This window comes from Ips typographus, linkage group LG16 (genome assembly GCF_016097725.1).
Source record: "Ips typographus isolate SLU linkage group LG16, UJ_Ityp_2.0, whole genome shotgun sequence".
Taxonomy (NCBI): domain Eukaryota; kingdom Metazoa; phylum Arthropoda; class Insecta; order Coleoptera; family Curculionidae; genus Ips; species Ips typographus.
In genome coordinates, this window is record NC_138437.1 from 145866 (window position 1) to 163160 (window position 17295).

A 17295-nucleotide genomic window follows, 5' to 3' on the forward strand; every position below is an offset into this window, starting at 1 on the left:
AATCTCTAAAATGTTGGAATAGAAAATTTGATGCTTTAATGTGTAAAATAGGTTTTGTCCGGTCAGAAAATGATTTTTGCCTTTAATGTAAAATAACTGAAGCTTATAAAATGTATATTTTATTGTATGTTGACGCTATTCTTATTGTCGGTACGAATGAGTTAGAGGTTGAACATCTTAAAAAAACTTTTAACATAAATTTTAAAATGAAAAGTTTAGGAATAATTTCTGACTACCTAAGTATTCACACTAATTATAACTTAAAAACAGGTATAGTTACATTTGATCAAAGAGAATATCTTGTTAAAATTTTAGAGAAACATGGAATGTCTGATTGTAACTCTGTTAAAACACCTATTTATCGACAAATTATCGGAAGTTTATTGTATGCAGTTTCTGGTTCAAGGCCTGATTTGTGCTTCAGTGTATCAATGTTAAGTAGGTATCAAAGTTCTGCGAATAAAGTTTTGTAAAAATCACTTAAACGCATTCTTCGCTATGCAAAAGGAACTTTAGATTTTAAGTTGTGTTTTGTTATAAATGATAATTTTGAGTTACTCCGTGGATATGTTGATGCAGACTGGGGGGGCAATGCAATGGATCGCAAGTCAACCACAGGTAATATATTCAAGCTATTTGATTGTCCAATATTATGGGCAAAGTAGTAGTAGTAGAAAACAACAGGCTGTGTCAATTTCATCCACAGAGGCAGAATTTATAGCGTTGGCAAATGTGTGTCAGAAGCTTGTTGGATAAGGAAACTTGTAAGAGATTTCGGTTTATTTTCTGGAAATATTATAGTCAATATTTTGGAAGACAGTCAGCGATTAAAATAGCTAATAGTCCAGAAAACAATCGACGAGTTAAACATTTAGAGATAAAAAGTTGCTTTATTAAAGAACAAATTAATAATAGCATTGTTAAAATTACATACCAGGTGTCCAAGAGCACCCTGGACATAGGAGATTAACATGGGAAAATAGTTTTAATTTTTTTGCGCCTGTACGGTTTATTTATTGGAAAAACGCTTTAGATAAAAGTTGTAGAGCACATTTTCCGCTATCAACTTGTAATTTTTTCAATACCGTAGATTTGACCATTAAGACGAAAAACGGATCTAAAATTCGTAAATTTTAAATCTCGCGCCAAGCGGTCGTTAAGGAAATTTTATATCCGGTCGTGCTACCAACCTTTCAAAATCATAACAAATCGCTGTCAGTTATTCTGTAATCAAAACATTCAAAACAAGTTTATTTAGTAATAATTTTAAGTTACTACAAATAAAATACAAATAAATCGTGATAAAAATACTTTATCAGTAGCCCCAGCCCAAAAATCTGGTAGGTTGCGTTTATAACCTCATTCAATGTCTCTACTCTTATTTACTTTGTAGCAAAATTCTTTAAGAAAACACTGGTTTTGCTTGTAAATATTTAATGAGGATGACGGAATCACCTATCTCAAGCCTCTTCATAACACTACCAAACGATTTAAAGTGATAAAAACAATGGACTAGGAAGGCCTGCAGATGTTTTAAGAAAAGTTGCTTTACTATACAAGGACCACAAAGGAGGGCAAATACTTCCCTCAAAAGTGATGCAATTTAGTGACCTATGGGACTGCTAGTTTTATTCTATCCTTCTGTTTTGTAGTGTTATCAACACACCATAGTGTTTAAGTGGTTTTATATTGTATGATGTTAATAAAAAGGCATTTTTTATAACTGATTATCAATGTTTTTTCCCTAGTTCTACAGGGTAAGGTAAGTACTGATATTTAATTAGCTCTAGTAGTTAACTTGAACATCATTCACCTACAAGGATACTTGTAAAATGTCTACTAACCAAAAGGAGTTTATTTGCAAGTAATGTGTAACTCGAGTTCACATTTGATTAGTAAAGGTATGTCCTGTGAAATGGTGTATTGAATTAGAAGCAAATGGTTTCTCTTTAGAGACTTTCAATTTCATTTCACCTACCTTTGCTAATTTGGAACTCCACTATTATCCAAACAAACATTAGGTTAGTAAGACAAAGTTGTTTTTAGCATAGCTTGTATGGTAAAAGGTACACCCACTCACACTCAATCTGTGGAACAATCACTGTTTATGTGGTAAGACCAGTTATCTTTGCCACCTATTGTACCTAAGCTTTTCACTTGAAGAAAATGTATACTACCTTACCTACCATACCTTGAACTGTGAATAAATAATTAATACAAAGGTTCAGTGTACAAAGTTTTATTTGGAACAATTGAGTGTGTGGAAAAAAGAACACAATTATAATGTTAATACCTAAACCTAGAATAGAACAGCTCATTTAGATAGCTCAATTGAAAAGTTGTTTTTTTGACAATACCTACCCATATACAAAAACTTTTGTCACCTGACTGATAATTTGACTGTGTAAGTCCATATTCTGTTCCTAGAAGGGGTTTCTCAGAGGTTTTATAGCCAGTTTAAGATTCTTCACATTTCAGTCATATCAAATTTTGAGATTTAAGTCAGATATCAACACTGAATCATTTTAAGTTTTAGTTGCAACACTGATGAAGACCCTCGCTGGTGATAGTCCATGAAGTTAAGCACATTGAAGCTAAATCACACCACTTTTGAAGGAAGTATTTGGCCCCTTTGTTGTTGTCCCTGTACAGTAGAAAACTTATCTTCAAAGATCTGGCTTCATTGTCCACTGTTTTCATCACTTTAAACCGTTTGGTAGTGTTATTAAGAGGCTTGAGATAGGTGATTCGGTCACCCTCATTCAATATTTGCAAGCAAAACCAGTGTTTTTTTAAAGAATTTTGCTACAAAGTAAATAAGTTGAGTAGAGACATTGAATGAGGTTATAAATGCAACTTACCAGATTTTTGGGCTGTGGCTACTGATAAAGTATTTTTATCACGATTTCTTTTTATTTTCTTTGCATTATTTGTGTAGTAACTCAAAATTATTACTAAATAAACTTGTTTTGAGTTTTGATTACCGAATGACTGACAGCGATTTGTTATGATTTAGAAAGGTTGGTAGCACGGCCGGATATAAACTTTCCTTAACGACCGCTTGGCGCGAGATTTAAAATTTCCGAATTTTAAATCCGTTTTTCGTCTTAATCGTCAAATCTACGGTATTGAAAAAATTAGTTGATAGCCGAAAATGTGCTCTACAAGTTTTATCTAAAGCATTTTTCCATTAAATGAACCGTACAGGCGCAAAAAAATCAAAACCGTTTTCCCATGTTAATTTCCTATGTCCAGGGTGCTCTTGGACACCTGGTATATTAGATGTGAAGAACAAATAGCTGACATTTTTACCAAAGGGTTACCTAAGTTACAATTTGAAAATGTTGTACCTCAGCTAAATTTGTATTCTTATGTTAAAAGGGATATTTAAAAACATAAGAATGTTTTTCATTGAAGGGGCGTGTTGATAACAATGAAAACATTCTTATGTACAATCGGCAACACCGTCATCGTTGACAGTTGTCAGTCAGTAAGTGTCTAAGTTAAAATAGGTTAATGTTGTTGTTGACATATTGGCGGGCAATGTCCTATTCTCGTTATACGTTTTTTACTACTATCTGGTAAATAAATTATTTAAACTTCAATCCGAGTGTTTATACAATTACCCCTTTCATTGCCCTTCATCACCAATTTTATCAAACTTGCGCTTGTTGAAAATAGGCTACAAATATTATGAAAATAAAAGCTTCTTACTTCCACAAGTCGCCACTAGAGAGCGTTGTTCGGCATTCTGACAGAAAAGGTTAATGTTCACAAAAAATTTAAGTATCCAATAAAGGTTTGGAATGTTTGTCAATGTCAAAACACTTGTCAACTAGCATCACACGAGATTTATAGAGATGGAGTTTTCGTGAGATGGTTTAGACACCATTTAGCTATGTTTTCATTAAGAAAACTCATCCCAATGCATTTAAATCGAGTGATTAGTTAGTTGATATATAAATTAATTGTAACGTAAATAAATTGACAAAAAAGTTTCATATGAAATTTGCTCCTCGGTCCCTGCTTAGTAAGTTAACGAGAAAACAAGTATGGCCTCGCTTCAAAATTCCAAAGTTACCTTAGTTATTTCTTTGAAAATATAGTCAATCGCAATGCCATTTTGATTGCTCTTTACCACATTGAACAAAGTTCCTATTAGAAATGTTTGATGGACTTACCTATTACTTGGGCTTTCCTTCCCTTTTTTCTTCTTCTACCCATCTTTTAAATTTTTTTTCTTTTTTACGTCTCTGGACCTGTAATGTTGAATAAAATAAAATGGTTTAGCAAGACAAATTAGTTGTTGAAGTTGGGGATATATCCAACATAGAGACTTGCAGGAGAAAAATTAAAGAGTGAAAAAATCATATCCAGAATATCTTTGAGATACTAGCGTTGCCACATCTACATGAAATCAGTGACAAAAACGGATTTTCGTTTCGACAACCCTAATAACTGATACCATTTTTCGATTCTGCTACTTGATCTCGACAATTTTTATTCTAAAAAGTTTCTCTGTAAATTTTGTCGATTTCGAGATATTTATCTTAAGCAATTAAAGATTTTCTAAACTTTTTTGGTTTTTTGAAAATTTTCAGAAAAGTAAGACAGGAACATTTGGTCCCAACAACAACCGTTTGCCTGCTACAGCCTTCCAAATTTTGAAAATTCCGATGTTTAACTTCAATGCCCATATGAATTTGTAATAAAAAATCGAGTTGATTTTTCGGGGGTAATATCCTTAGTGCATTTAATTTTTCCGGAAAAATTCGGAAAAACGAGTTTCTAAGGATTTAAAACCACTCTCGCTCATGCTATTTGTTAAAACAAACTACTTAGAAACGAGTATTCCAATTTTTCCACAGGAAAAATTAGATGCACGAGGGATATTTGGTAAGATTATTTCCTGAGTTAAATAAACATAATATTTTAATTAAACCAATAAGAACAATAATTAATAAGAACAATAACTTTCAAGCTAGAAAGGGTAACACTATTCTTTATGTTGCTGTGAGGAGTGTGAAATTTTTTCGATTTTTTTTTCCGGAAAAACTGCTGACAGCTTAGTTGACAGTTGTCAAGTGATTTTTCCACTTAAAATTTACATTTGTTATACTAATTCTTGATAGCGATTGGTCAAAATTGATAGGAAGGAAATAATCGCACAATTATTGAAAATAAGGCAATAATGAAAAGTAAACACCGTTATTTATGTTATATTTTTTTTGCAAAAAAAATATGTTACCTTGGGGTGAACTGAGCAGAAAATTATGAATATAGTTGTACAAACCAAAACAGCCTTAGAACTAAAGAAACGATGAATTGATTCATTGGCTGTGGAACTGAGATCAACAATGAATGTGCAAACCCACTTTGCACTGCTTGCACATAATACGTGTTCTTTGATGACATAGACCACATCTTCTTTGAGTACAACTTTCCTGACTATGCTTTTCAGGGGTTTCACTAAATTTTACTCCAGGAAGAGCTCTTTGTGTTACTAATGATCCACATGACTGGTTTTCCTGTGGAAGAGTTTCATATTATTGTAAGTAGGTATTCACAATAATTCGACGAAATTGACAGTTAGTTAGATTTTCTTGGTGGTGTTATCAGGAACACTCCGACCTATGGCTGAGAACTACAGGGTTGGCTCACTCCAAGGAGTTTATCAGGGGGCCCTCTAAGAACAGGACCAACAATCTCCTACAACTCAGTAGACCACACCTGAGGGCAGTGACGGCGCTGTACGCCGGTCACTGTCAGCTAAGGGCTCATATGCACCGGATAGGCCTGGCGGAAGACGCCGAATGCCGCTGGTGTATGGAAGATGACGAGTCGGTCGCGCACCTACTGTGCCGCTGTCCGGCTCTGGCCAACTCCAGGTCTTCCATATTTGAACTATGGGATGTACGCCCAGGACACCTGGACAACCTCTCATCCAGAGCAGTTATTCGGTTCCTCAGGGAGTCGAGTATTCTGGATGAGCTTTAACTTATGTGTGAGCCACAATAGACCTGCGGTCGCGGTGGAGGGCAGAATATACCCACTCACGTTACAACTAACTAACTAGTTTTTCTTCTTCTTTATTTTCGTCCTCTGGAGATGATTCGCATTTTCATCAAAGCGATTCACACCGGCCATGTATGCTGGACAAGCTACTTGAAGTTTTGATCTTTTTTTTCGTACAGAACCAATTCGGTCAACTTTTTGAATAGGTCTTACGTTATAGAAGTGTGTCGCTAGAGTAACAATGCTATTATGGCTATTATCATGCCACTTCAAAGTCATTAATTTTGATTCAACTTTGAAGGAAAACCTGCCTTCTTTTCTTCTTCAATCTCTTACTCTTAGCTAGAGGACATCGCCTAAGGTGATTTTTCGGAATTGTTCCTGTTCCTCCGTTGTTATTCTGTGACAAAACATCTAATAGCTTAAAACTAGTAAAAAAGTTATCAAAGCAAAAGTCATATGGCGCTAAGGCTTAGGTAGTCTCGACTCAAACTCTAACACTACAGCGGCACCTAGTCCATATTGATATTGATACTTTAGCAACGCCGTCTTTGCTCCTTGATATGGTAAGAAACAAATCACAAACCCATTTCTGAGGCTGCCGACCACAACTTATATTCAAACCTAATAGATTTACCGTGTATATTTTTTTGTGTCGCGTCTGCCATAGTAGGGCACCATACTCTCATCAACAGCAATGCGACTTTTTTATAGTTCTAAACAAAATCAAGAGTGACAAGATGTTTTCTTACTTTACCAAACTTATCATTTTCTGGTAGATTTGTGGTATCACTCAAATGCAAATATTGATGAATTTCGAGAAACCTGTTTCTACGAATGGCATTGGCTACCGCCTCATTATTGGTATCGGACTTTATTTCCCAGTACATGCGAAGAGTTTGTGGAGTCAAATATCCGGTTAGGAGTAAGTAATACGGCTATGTATACTTTTACTTCCTTCTCAGTCAGGTTTAGTGAATGGTTTCTCTGCTGTGCGTACAAATTTGACATTTCAACTATACTACTTCTTTCGAAAATAAAAGCTCAAACCAGTCTACAGCTGTAAAATTAGGATCTCCGGTTTTACAAATTAGTTCATCCGTATATCTTCCGACCAATTGAAATCGGTTATTATAGATATCGTCTTCAACGTCAGCTTTACACCTACTTGTAAACTTTAATTCTACTTCCAAATGGAGAATTCTGCCAGACAAATGATTGACATCCGCTTCATCCTCTTCGCCGCTTTCCTCATCTGTAATTCCTCCATCGTCAGGTGGAAAAAGGATAACAGTATCTACCTCAGCCTCATCATCAGCTTCAAGTATTTCCACACAGATAAATTAGGTTGTCTCTCATTCGGAGGCCGGCAGAGGGTGCTGTACATAGATGTATTTACATCACCTTTGAGGTTGAAGAAAACACAACCAATCCGTGTAAACAAATCTATGGTAACTGATGTCTTAAAATTTCGTGTATGTTCTTTGTCGAGTTATCAGTATTCGTTTTTAAAGATTTTGCCTTCGTTTGTGTTTCATGGTCGGAAAACTACAGGAATTTGGGATAAACATGTTTCCTGTAGAGAAATAGTGCATTTTAATCTGATACTCCTAAGAACGACTAGGTAATACATAAAGTTAAAATAGAAAGTTAGTTTAGCCCACCGACCCATTATTAGGTGTTTATATTTACCTGTCTCTGGAAGTAACCAATTAAGTACCTCGGGGATGGTTAGAGAAGTTTTAAGGATATGTGAAAGCAATTAAAATGCACGTAATCCTCCACAGTAGTAGGATTTCAATAAATTTCAGGCAAAAACTAAGCTTGAAAACGTTTGAAAACTTTTAAAAGCCGAAGAAAGTCTAAGGTAGGGCTCAGAAAACGACCACTGAGAACATTGTGTTTCTTCTTCTTTATCAGCCATTTTCTGTCCTCTCCTGAACAAAGGCCTCTTTCATTTGTTTCCATGCTGTTCTGTCTTTCGCTGTATGGTGCCATCTTCCTCCCGCTATTGTTTTCACATCATCCAACCATCTCCTCTGTGGCCTGTCGACACTCCTCTTTGTTTGCCGTGGTCTCCAGTGTACAAGCTTTGATACCCATCTGTCCACACTTAGTCTGGCGACATGCCCAACCCATTGCCACTTAAGCTCCGCGACTCGCTCTATTGTGTCCACTACCTTTGTTCTTCTTTTTATTTCTTCGTTACGGATTTTAGCTCATAAACTATCGCCGAGCATTGCCCGTTCCATGGCCCATTATACTCAGGTTGTTAGTGTACTCTTGGTTAGAGCCTTCGTCTCAAGACCATATGTTGTGACAGGCAGGATGGATGCGTTGGAGACCGTTCGTTTAAGGTTTATAGGGATATCAGGGATTTTAACTATATGACTCAGTTTTCCAAATGCTATCCATGTCAGTTTGATTCTTCGTTTTATCTCCACTGTTTGGTTTTCTTTTCCCCTTTTAATGACATGACTAAGATATTCTTTCATCAACAATATCCAAAGTTGTATCCGCTATTCTTATGTTTTTCTCGGTTTTGCTCATTATTTTTGTTTTTGATAAATTAATTTTTAATACGACGTCATTTGCAGCTTTGTTTAGTTGTTCTAGCATGTTCTTAAGCACCTGGATATCTGAACTGACAAGTACTATACCATCGGCAAAGCGCAAATGGTTTCAATAGGTGCCATCAACGTGTACACCTTTATTTTCCCACTGAGAAGAATCAGCCTGGCAAACTCCCCTGTTAATTGAAATTGTTTCGGTAGTCCGGTCTTTATTTATTATTGTAACCTTTTTTGAGGCCTTGAGTCTTACACCCACTTGCTGACCCAAAACCATATTAGTTTTGTAGAAAATGATGCATTGTTCTTTCAGATGTATTAATATATACTTTTCATATACTGAACTTTGTTTTAATTACTTTGTTTTTGTATTTCAATCTCCGTAAATACATCATCCGTAAACAATCATTCTAATATGCAAAAAAATCGGTGATGTGTGAGTGAAGTCATTTTGAAGGTAATAAACTATATTCACATAATATAATAAATTTTCAATAAAAGGACCATCAAAAATATGGTTAATAGTGGAAAAAACTATATTATCCACGGTTTAGACAGCTTTTATTGACTTTATGTGTAAAATTTAATTTTGACATACGGTCAATAAAATCTTATCTGGTTTTTTTTTTTAATATACTATTATTTTTTTATTATATTTTTTTTTTTAATATTTTGAAAACATCCCGTATATTTTTATATTAAAACGGTAATTGAAAGCTGTCAGTTGTCTGTGTGTCAATTTAAATTTATCGAAAAGATATAAACTAGCTATAATGATTGGATATTTTAATGGATCATACAGATTATGGGATTTTGAGAACATTGAAGTACTGTGTGAACGAGATGTTTTGAAGATTTGATGAAACTGAAACAAATTATATAAAAAATAACTCAATTAAGGGAAATAACAACTCAAATTTGCAAAAGACTCATGTAATAATTACTCAAAATAATGAAGAATTGGGAAATAAGATAGAAAAAGAAACAGATTTTGAAGAATCTATTAACCAAAACGCTTATAACTGTGAAGAAAATAATGGATTAATTTAAATTTTTCAGAAGTGATTAGAAAATGAAAATAAAGCAGATGAAATACAGAGATATGGACCAATATACAAGATCAAGAAGAAAAGTAGCAAAGCCCAAGCATTTAGAGTAGAGGAATATAAAATCTATTAAGCCTTTTGTTTACTGTCTACGAAAAATTGCCCGTACACTTATAAAGAAGCAGTTAACATAAAGGAATGGAAGAGAGAATGGAAAGCAGGAATTGACTAAATATAAGAGTCACATAATAAATTACAAACATGGTCTGAAGCTACTTTACCAGATAATGTGTATTGAAAAATAAATAGAATCATTACACCGAAATGTGTAATAACCCATTTATAAATTTGCATTAGATCATAAGCATGCATTCAGAAAGGTCAAAACATGATTGTTGCTTTTATACAAATGGATATTACTCTATGTAGATGATATACTAATTACACAAATCAACATTTTCATCCTAAAAGTCTAGGTCAAACTCAACATTTTCTAGATATGGAAATAGAAGAGGAAAAGAAATGGAAATTATTCAGCGACAGTATAAAGTTGTTAAATAATTAAATTATTATATATACAGGGTGGTCCAGTTTTAAGTGTCAATAATTATTCACTAATCGATAGCCCATCAAAAAATAAGTTGACCTGCATTATGTCATGTTCATGAAGAACGCTTCCTAAGGAAGACACAGACACCTTCAAATTTCAGTTCATAAAAATCGGGTTTTTTGCTATATCTGTCAGACCGTTGGGCCAATTTTGATCAAATTTGCAACAAATACTTATGAAATTAATACTCGTTCTGTGATGTCAATGACATTTGTTAAAAATGTTTAGATGTGTTCGATAGTCATCATTTTCCCGCTCTATTTCTACGCTCACTGAATATTATTCAAAATTGAGAAAAATGTCTTCTTGGGTTATTGTATTTTTTACTTTAAAATGGTTCAAAAGGATTCAAATCTGGTTATCTGTGAGGTTTACGAATTAATTTTTGACAGGATTTTTGGACTAATTTTTATTGGCGTTCAAGTAGTGTAAAACTGATCATTCAAGACTTGTGAGAATCCAACTCCTAAGAATAGTTTTAAAATTAGTTTTTTCAGACTGAAATCCATTGTCAACTGTCTGAAACTGGATTTCAAGCACTAAAAACACTCCGGAAATCAAGACAAGATTGTTGCTCATAAAACTCATTTTTTACTGCTAAAAATAGTCTAAAAGTTTTCTTTTAAGGCTAGATAGATAAGGATAGATTATACTAAAGAGAGTCCAAAAGTCTATGTCTAGAACTTTAATTGGTGTATAACTCAATTTTCTAGATTAAAACAAGAATTCAGTTAAACGCTGGTAAAAGTCCAAATTATATTTTCGCACTAATCCAATTCTAAAAATGAGTGTTCAAGACGAATATCGTAGCATTTAGTGCCAACATTTTTTACTTTCATCACTGAAGAGTCTGAAAGTTAACTCTTACTATTATAAATAGTTTTAAACTCGATTTTTCAGTCTTATAGCACTAAAAACAGTCCGAATTTCATAGAAATACTCCAATTTTTTGCATCGATGATTGTAAAAGTCAATTTAATAGTGAAGAAGCTTGAAATGACATTTTCAAGATTATGGACAGTGTACAAACTAGCTTTCAGGCATGATAAGTCAAAAATTTTGTGAAGATCTTGAAGAGCCTTAAAACTCGATTTTCATGCTGAAAACAGCCTTAAAGCGCTAAAAACAGTCTAGATTTTTAGGAAATGCTAGAATTTTTAACCCTGAAGTGTCTAGAAGTCAATTTAATAGTGACTATGGAAAATGTAAAAATTGATTTTTAGGTCTGCTATGTCAAAAACTTGGTGAAGATAGCCTTGAAACTCCATTTCCAAGCTGAAAGCAGATTTAAAGCCCTAAAAATAGTCCAGAGTCCAAAGAAAATGAAAGGCAAAGTAAAAAAGTTTGAAGTTAGTCTTCAAGTCAATTTTCATTAATCTATTGTCAATATCCTGTATTTAAGACTATTTTCAAGACTAAAATATTGAAATGTCTTTTCAAATTATAAAAAATTACTTCAAATGCAAATTTAACGCTTCTGATGTCACTTTTAATTGGTGCAGAGTCACTTTTTGGTGTCCAAGTCAATTTTCAAGGTTTAAATGTGTGAATTTAATAGTGAAGAAGCTTGAAATGACATTTTCAAAATTATGGACAGTGTACAAACTAGCTTTCAGGCATGATAAGTCAAAAATTTTGTGAAGATCTTGAAGAGCCTTAAAACTCGATTTTCATGCTGAAAACAGCCTTAAAGCGCTAAAAACAGTCTAGATTTTTAGGAAATGCTAGAATTTTTAACCCTGAAGTGTCTAGAAGTCAATTTAATAGTGACTATGGAAAATGTAAAAATTGATTTTTAGGTCTGCTATGTCAAAAACTTGGTGAAGATAGCCTTGAAACTCCATTTCCAAGCTGAAAGCAGATTTAAAGCCCTAAAAATAGTCCAGAGTCCAAAGAAAATGAAAGGCAAAGTAAAAAAGTTTGAAGTTAGTCTTCAAGTCAATTTTCATGAATCTATTGTCAATATCCTGTATTTAAGACTATTTTCAAGACTAAAATATTGAAATGTCTTTTCAAATTATAAAAAATTACTTCAAATGCAAATTTAACGCTTCTGATGTCACTTTTAATTGGTGCAGAGTCACTTTTTGGTGTCCAAGTCAATTTTCAAGGTTTAAATGTGTGAATTTAATAGTGAAGAAGCTTGAAATGACATTTTCAAAATTATGGACAGTGTACAAACTAGCTTTCAGGCATGATAAGTAAAACATTTTGTGAAGATCCTGAAGAGCCTTAAAACTCGGTTTTCATGCTGAAAATAGCCATAAGGCACTAAAAATAGTCTAGATTTTTAGAAAATGCTCGAATTTTTAACACTGAAGTGTCTAGAAGTCAATTTAATAGTGACTATGGAAAATGTAAAAATTGATTTTTAGGTCTGCTGTGTCAAAAATTTGGTGAATATAGCCTTGAAACTCCATTTCCTAGCTGAAAGTAGATTTAAAACCCAAAAAATAGTCCAGAGTCCTAAGAAAATGAAAGGCAAAGTAAAAAAACTTGAAAAGGTAGTCTTCAAGTCAATTTTCATGAATCTATTGTCAATATCCTGTATTTAAGACTATTTTCAAGACAAAAATATTGAAATGTGTTTTCAAATTATAAAAACTTACTTCAAATGCAAATTTTAAGCTTCTGATGTCACTTTTAATTGGTTCAGAGTCACTTTTTGGTGTCCAAGTCAATTTTCAAGGTTTAAATGTGTGAATTTAATAGTGAAGAAGCTTGAAATGACATTTTCAAAACTATGGACAATGTACCAACTGGCTTTCAGAGTTACAAAGACACTTTTTATGCCTCTCAAGTCAATTTTCACAGTTTCCAAGTCAATTTTCAAGACTAAAGTCTTTCAATTTGTCTGGAAACTATGACTATGAGGAAGAAGATGTCGTGGCTGCGTAACATAAGACAGTGGACTGGCTTACGAACAGCGGAAAGCCTCATTAGTGAATATGCATAAGAAGAAGAAGAGGAAACTATGAAAACTGGCTACAAACACATTTTTACGCCTTTTAAGTTAGTTTTCACCGTTTCCAAGACAATTTTTAAGTTGGGTTGGGTTGGTCTTTAAACGTAATAACTCAATTATCTCGTAAAAGTTTTAAATCGGAATTTTATAAAAGATACTTATTTTTTCAAATTCAACAAGTAAAGTAAAAGAAACTGTTTTTTTGTAAAAGTATTCAGTGACGTAGAGCATAAGCCAGACAATTGAAAACCATCTTGCTGTGTCTACGCCGCTGGACAGTTTCGACACACGTCATTAATATCATATAATGAGAGTTAATTTCTTAAGTACTTGTTCCAAATGTGATTAAAATTGCTCCAACGGCCTGACATTTATGACAAGAAACCGATTTTTTAAACTGAAATTTGAAGTACAGCATTTTTCAGGAAAATATGTCAACTTAGTTTTGGTGGGCTATTGAATGGTGAATCATTGACATTTAAATTGGATCACCTTGTATTATACAGGGTGTTAAAAAATTCGATACATTAGCATTACATGCTAGCAAAGTTGCGCATTTTATTGCTCCATAATTTGGAAAAAAAATTAAAATATTTTCATTAATTCCGTAGATATCCGACAAAAACCAAAAAAGTCAAATTTCTTTTCTTTTTTTTTCTATTTTATTGTTTTATCACTTTATGTTTGATTTTTTGGATTTTTTGGAAAATCAATGGCACCTTCTGGAGACACTTTTATATACCATCATCAACTTCAATTTTTCAAATACGGACCTAAACTTTTTATTTCGTTTTTTAGTAGCTACAGACCTCCCGAAACTAATTATGTGCCACACTTGTCAAAAAATTACACTTAGTGTATGTTTTTTTTTAATTTTTATAGATTAAGCAATTGAAATTGATATGTTGTCATAATGAGTAGGTGTAGAAAGTGTTAACATTTAGAGAAAAACTGATTAGAACAAAAATTATCTAGACCAAGTAGTCTAGATAAAGTCTTGTAAAATTTTCGGATGTTGACGTTTGAAGAATGACATTTCAGATTTTTGAGTGTCATAACCTTTGGACAATTTTGAGATAGAATAAAACGGCTTGTATGTTTCTGTCAATATTTTAACCGTCAAATAGACAATAGAAAATCTGAAAATCTATTAAGAAACATGTGACTCCGAACGCAATGCATCAAATTCCATTAAAAAACTTATATTTTTTAACTTTAACTTAAACTTTCTAACACGTTTTAGTCTTTCCCGAAACAAATAAAATTAAAAAATTTACTTTATTGTTGACTTACCCGAAACCACTGTTTCTGAGATTAAAACCCAACTTTTTACTTTTATAAGTGAACTAATGAGACATCGGACTGGCTAGATCTAGAAGTTGCTCACTTCACCCACTCTGTTAAATTATGTTTAGAATTTTTACACATTTCAAAGAGACGTCTGAAGGTCACTACTTTATTTAAACTTTGTTAATGTAATTTAATAAAAGTTAAAATTTATAAAAAATAAGTGAGTGAAATAAACCTATTTTCACCTTTAGGAATATCACCGTAAGTTACACACACAAAAATTAACTATTTATATAAGAAAACCACACTTCTTAACTTCAATCTAGCAATATATGCAAAATATTTTTTGTAGTCGGAATGTGGCACCCTCAATATAGTAAAAAGTAGTTTGTTTACATTGTTGTACGCGTATTGAAACGGCTTTCTTTAACTTCACGGATACATTCTAACTTAACGGGTCACCTAAATATTATACAGGGTATTCCAAATGTATGTATTCCGGAAAGGTGTATCTTTTTCTACAAAATGAAGGCTGCAAAGTTAAAAAATCGATCGCTTGATGGTTGTTTAAGAGGGAGAAGAGAGGTAGTCGGCACTTTTTAAACATGGTTTATATTATTTTTTATGTACTTTCCAACTTTTAAGTAATAATCAATTTGGAGACCCTGTATAAACGCAACTGAACATAAGTTTAATAGTAGAAACGAAACTTAGAGTCGATCTCCACAAAATATACCAGGTGTCCAAGAGCACCCTGAACGTAGGAGATTAACATGAGAAAACGGTTTTGATTTTTTTGCGCCTGTACTGTATTTAATACAAAAACGCTTTAGATAAAAGTTGTAGAGCACATTTTCGGCTATCAACTTGTAATTTTTTCAATATCGTAGATTTGACCATTAATTTAACCAAAACGGCTCTAAAATTCGGAAATTTTAAATCTCGCGCCAAGCGGTCGTTAAGGAAAGTTTATATAATAATAATAATAATGTTTATTTATTTAGCAAGTGTGCTACATATAAAAACAGATAAAAGAAAGATAATAAATATAACAAACTCCATATAACACCACAATTCGCTAATTACATATAATCTAAAAAGAGTCTTAAATTGGTTTAAGTTATCACAGTTCTTTATGTGTACCGGCAACTTGTTAAAATCACTTGTGCCCCTATACAAAACAGATTTTTGCATTCGACTAGTGCTACATTTCTGCAATATAAAATCAGTGCACTTTCTAGTACTATACTTATGAATATCCTTAAAAAGTTTTAATCTATCACAGATATATTCAGGTAACAAGTTGTGCTTCAGCTTAAATACAAACAAATGCATGTTGAACTCAAGTCTTTGTCTAACGGACAGTATATTTAAAACATTTAACATTGATTTAAAGGGAGTACAACGATTGCACTTTAGAATGATTCTCAATGCTCTATTTTGGGTTTTTTTCCAATTGGTCAAGTTTGTATTGTGGCAAATTAACCAATAAAGTTGAACAAAATTGTAAATGAGGAAGCGCAATGGCGTTGTATAGTGATAATTTTGTGCTCATCGACAAACTTGTACCTACTCTTGACAGAAAATCAACCTTTTTTGAGAATTTTCTCATAACATAATCCACGTGGCTATGAAAACTCAAACTAGAATCCAAAATCACACCTAGATACTTTACTTCATTACTGTGACCAATATTTTCCCCATTTACAGAGATATTAATGTTCTCAAAATTTATAGCATTTATTCTTGACTTTTTGGCGAACAAACAAAACTTAGATTTAGTTGTATTCAAACTCAGCTTATTCTCGCACAACCATTTAAACAAATTACTGAGTTCATCGTTCATATCATTTTCCATTTGACGTAAATCTTTACCCGTTATATAAAGCATTGTATCATCAGCAAACAAAACAGTTTTACATTTATTAATACTACCGACTAAATCGTTTATGTACAATAGAAACAGTAATGTTCCCAACACGGTTCCCTGAGGTACGCCAAATCTTACATTTACAGGTACAGACCCACAATTACCATAAATCCGGCCTTGCTACCAACCTTTCAAAATCATAACAAATCGCTGTCAGTCATTCTGTAACCAAAACATTCAAAACAAGTTTATTTAGTAATAATTTTGAGTTACTACCCACATAATGCAAAGAAAATAAAAATAAATCGTGATAAAAATACTTTATCAGTAGCCACAGCCCAAAAATCTGGTAAGTTGCATTTATAACCTCATTCAATGTGTCTACCCAACTTATTGATTTTGTAGCAAAGTTCTTTAAGAAAACACTGGTTTTGCCTGCAAATATTTATTGAAGAGAACCGAATCACCTATCTCAAGCCTCTTCATAACACTACCAAACGATTTAAAGTGATGAACACAGTGGACAATGAATCTTTGAAGGTAACTTTCCTACTGTACAGGGTGCTGCATTTTCGATGGTTTTACGGGGTACAGAGAAAACGGTAATAGATAGAAAAAAAGTAGCATACGTGTTCCGATCTCTTTTTCTGAGCTGAGATGACTGGCGAAGAGTGGGCTGCGCAAACTTCTTTTGTTTCAAAGATACGGGGGGCTTTTGAAAATTAGTCATTTTGGAACCTCCTCTGTATTTCATTTGCTATTTAAGTTATCAAAAAAGGAAAAACGGCTTCCGGTAGAAGTTTTCATGTAGAATCCAATGGCGTAGTCAGTTTTTTTCTATTACGTTTAGTTTCTGACAAAATTTGGCAAACTTTTGAGCCAAACAAAAATTTGGCTATGTTCATATTAACATGTTACACGTCGTTTAT

General features: G+C 33.1%; 1 protein-coding gene and 1 long non-coding RNA gene across 6 annotated transcripts in view; one reads left to right on the top strand and one right to left on the bottom strand.

The window, feature by feature from the left end:
- The window catches only part of LOC145738627 (uncharacterized), a 44931-nt gene extending 30003 nt beyond the window's left edge, over positions 1 to 14928 (bottom strand). For 2 of the 5 annotated variants that reach the window (XR_014180824.1, XM_081993517.1), the window contains exons 1-2: positions 14500 to 14926; positions 4182 to 4259 (exon numbers count right to left, since the gene is read on the bottom strand). Coding sequence is in view for 4 of the 5 variants with exons in the window: in XM_081993517.1 (XP_081849643.1) it covers positions 4182 to 4224 (43 nt within the window). In the remaining variant the exon portion in view is untranslated. Of the gene's footprint in view, positions 1 to 4181; positions 4260 to 14499 lie in introns of all 5 variants that reach the window. The other 3 variants (XM_081993518.1, XM_081993519.1, XM_081993521.1) reach the window with 3 other exon arrangements.
- On the top strand, positions 376 to 3326 carry LOC145738857 (uncharacterized). Its single transcript, XR_014180877.1, has 3 exons — positions 376 to 464; positions 508 to 939; positions 3283 to 3326. It is a non-coding gene; the product is annotated as an uncharacterized LOC145738857 (long non-coding RNA).
- Positions 14929 to 17295: the final 2367 nt, after the last annotated feature.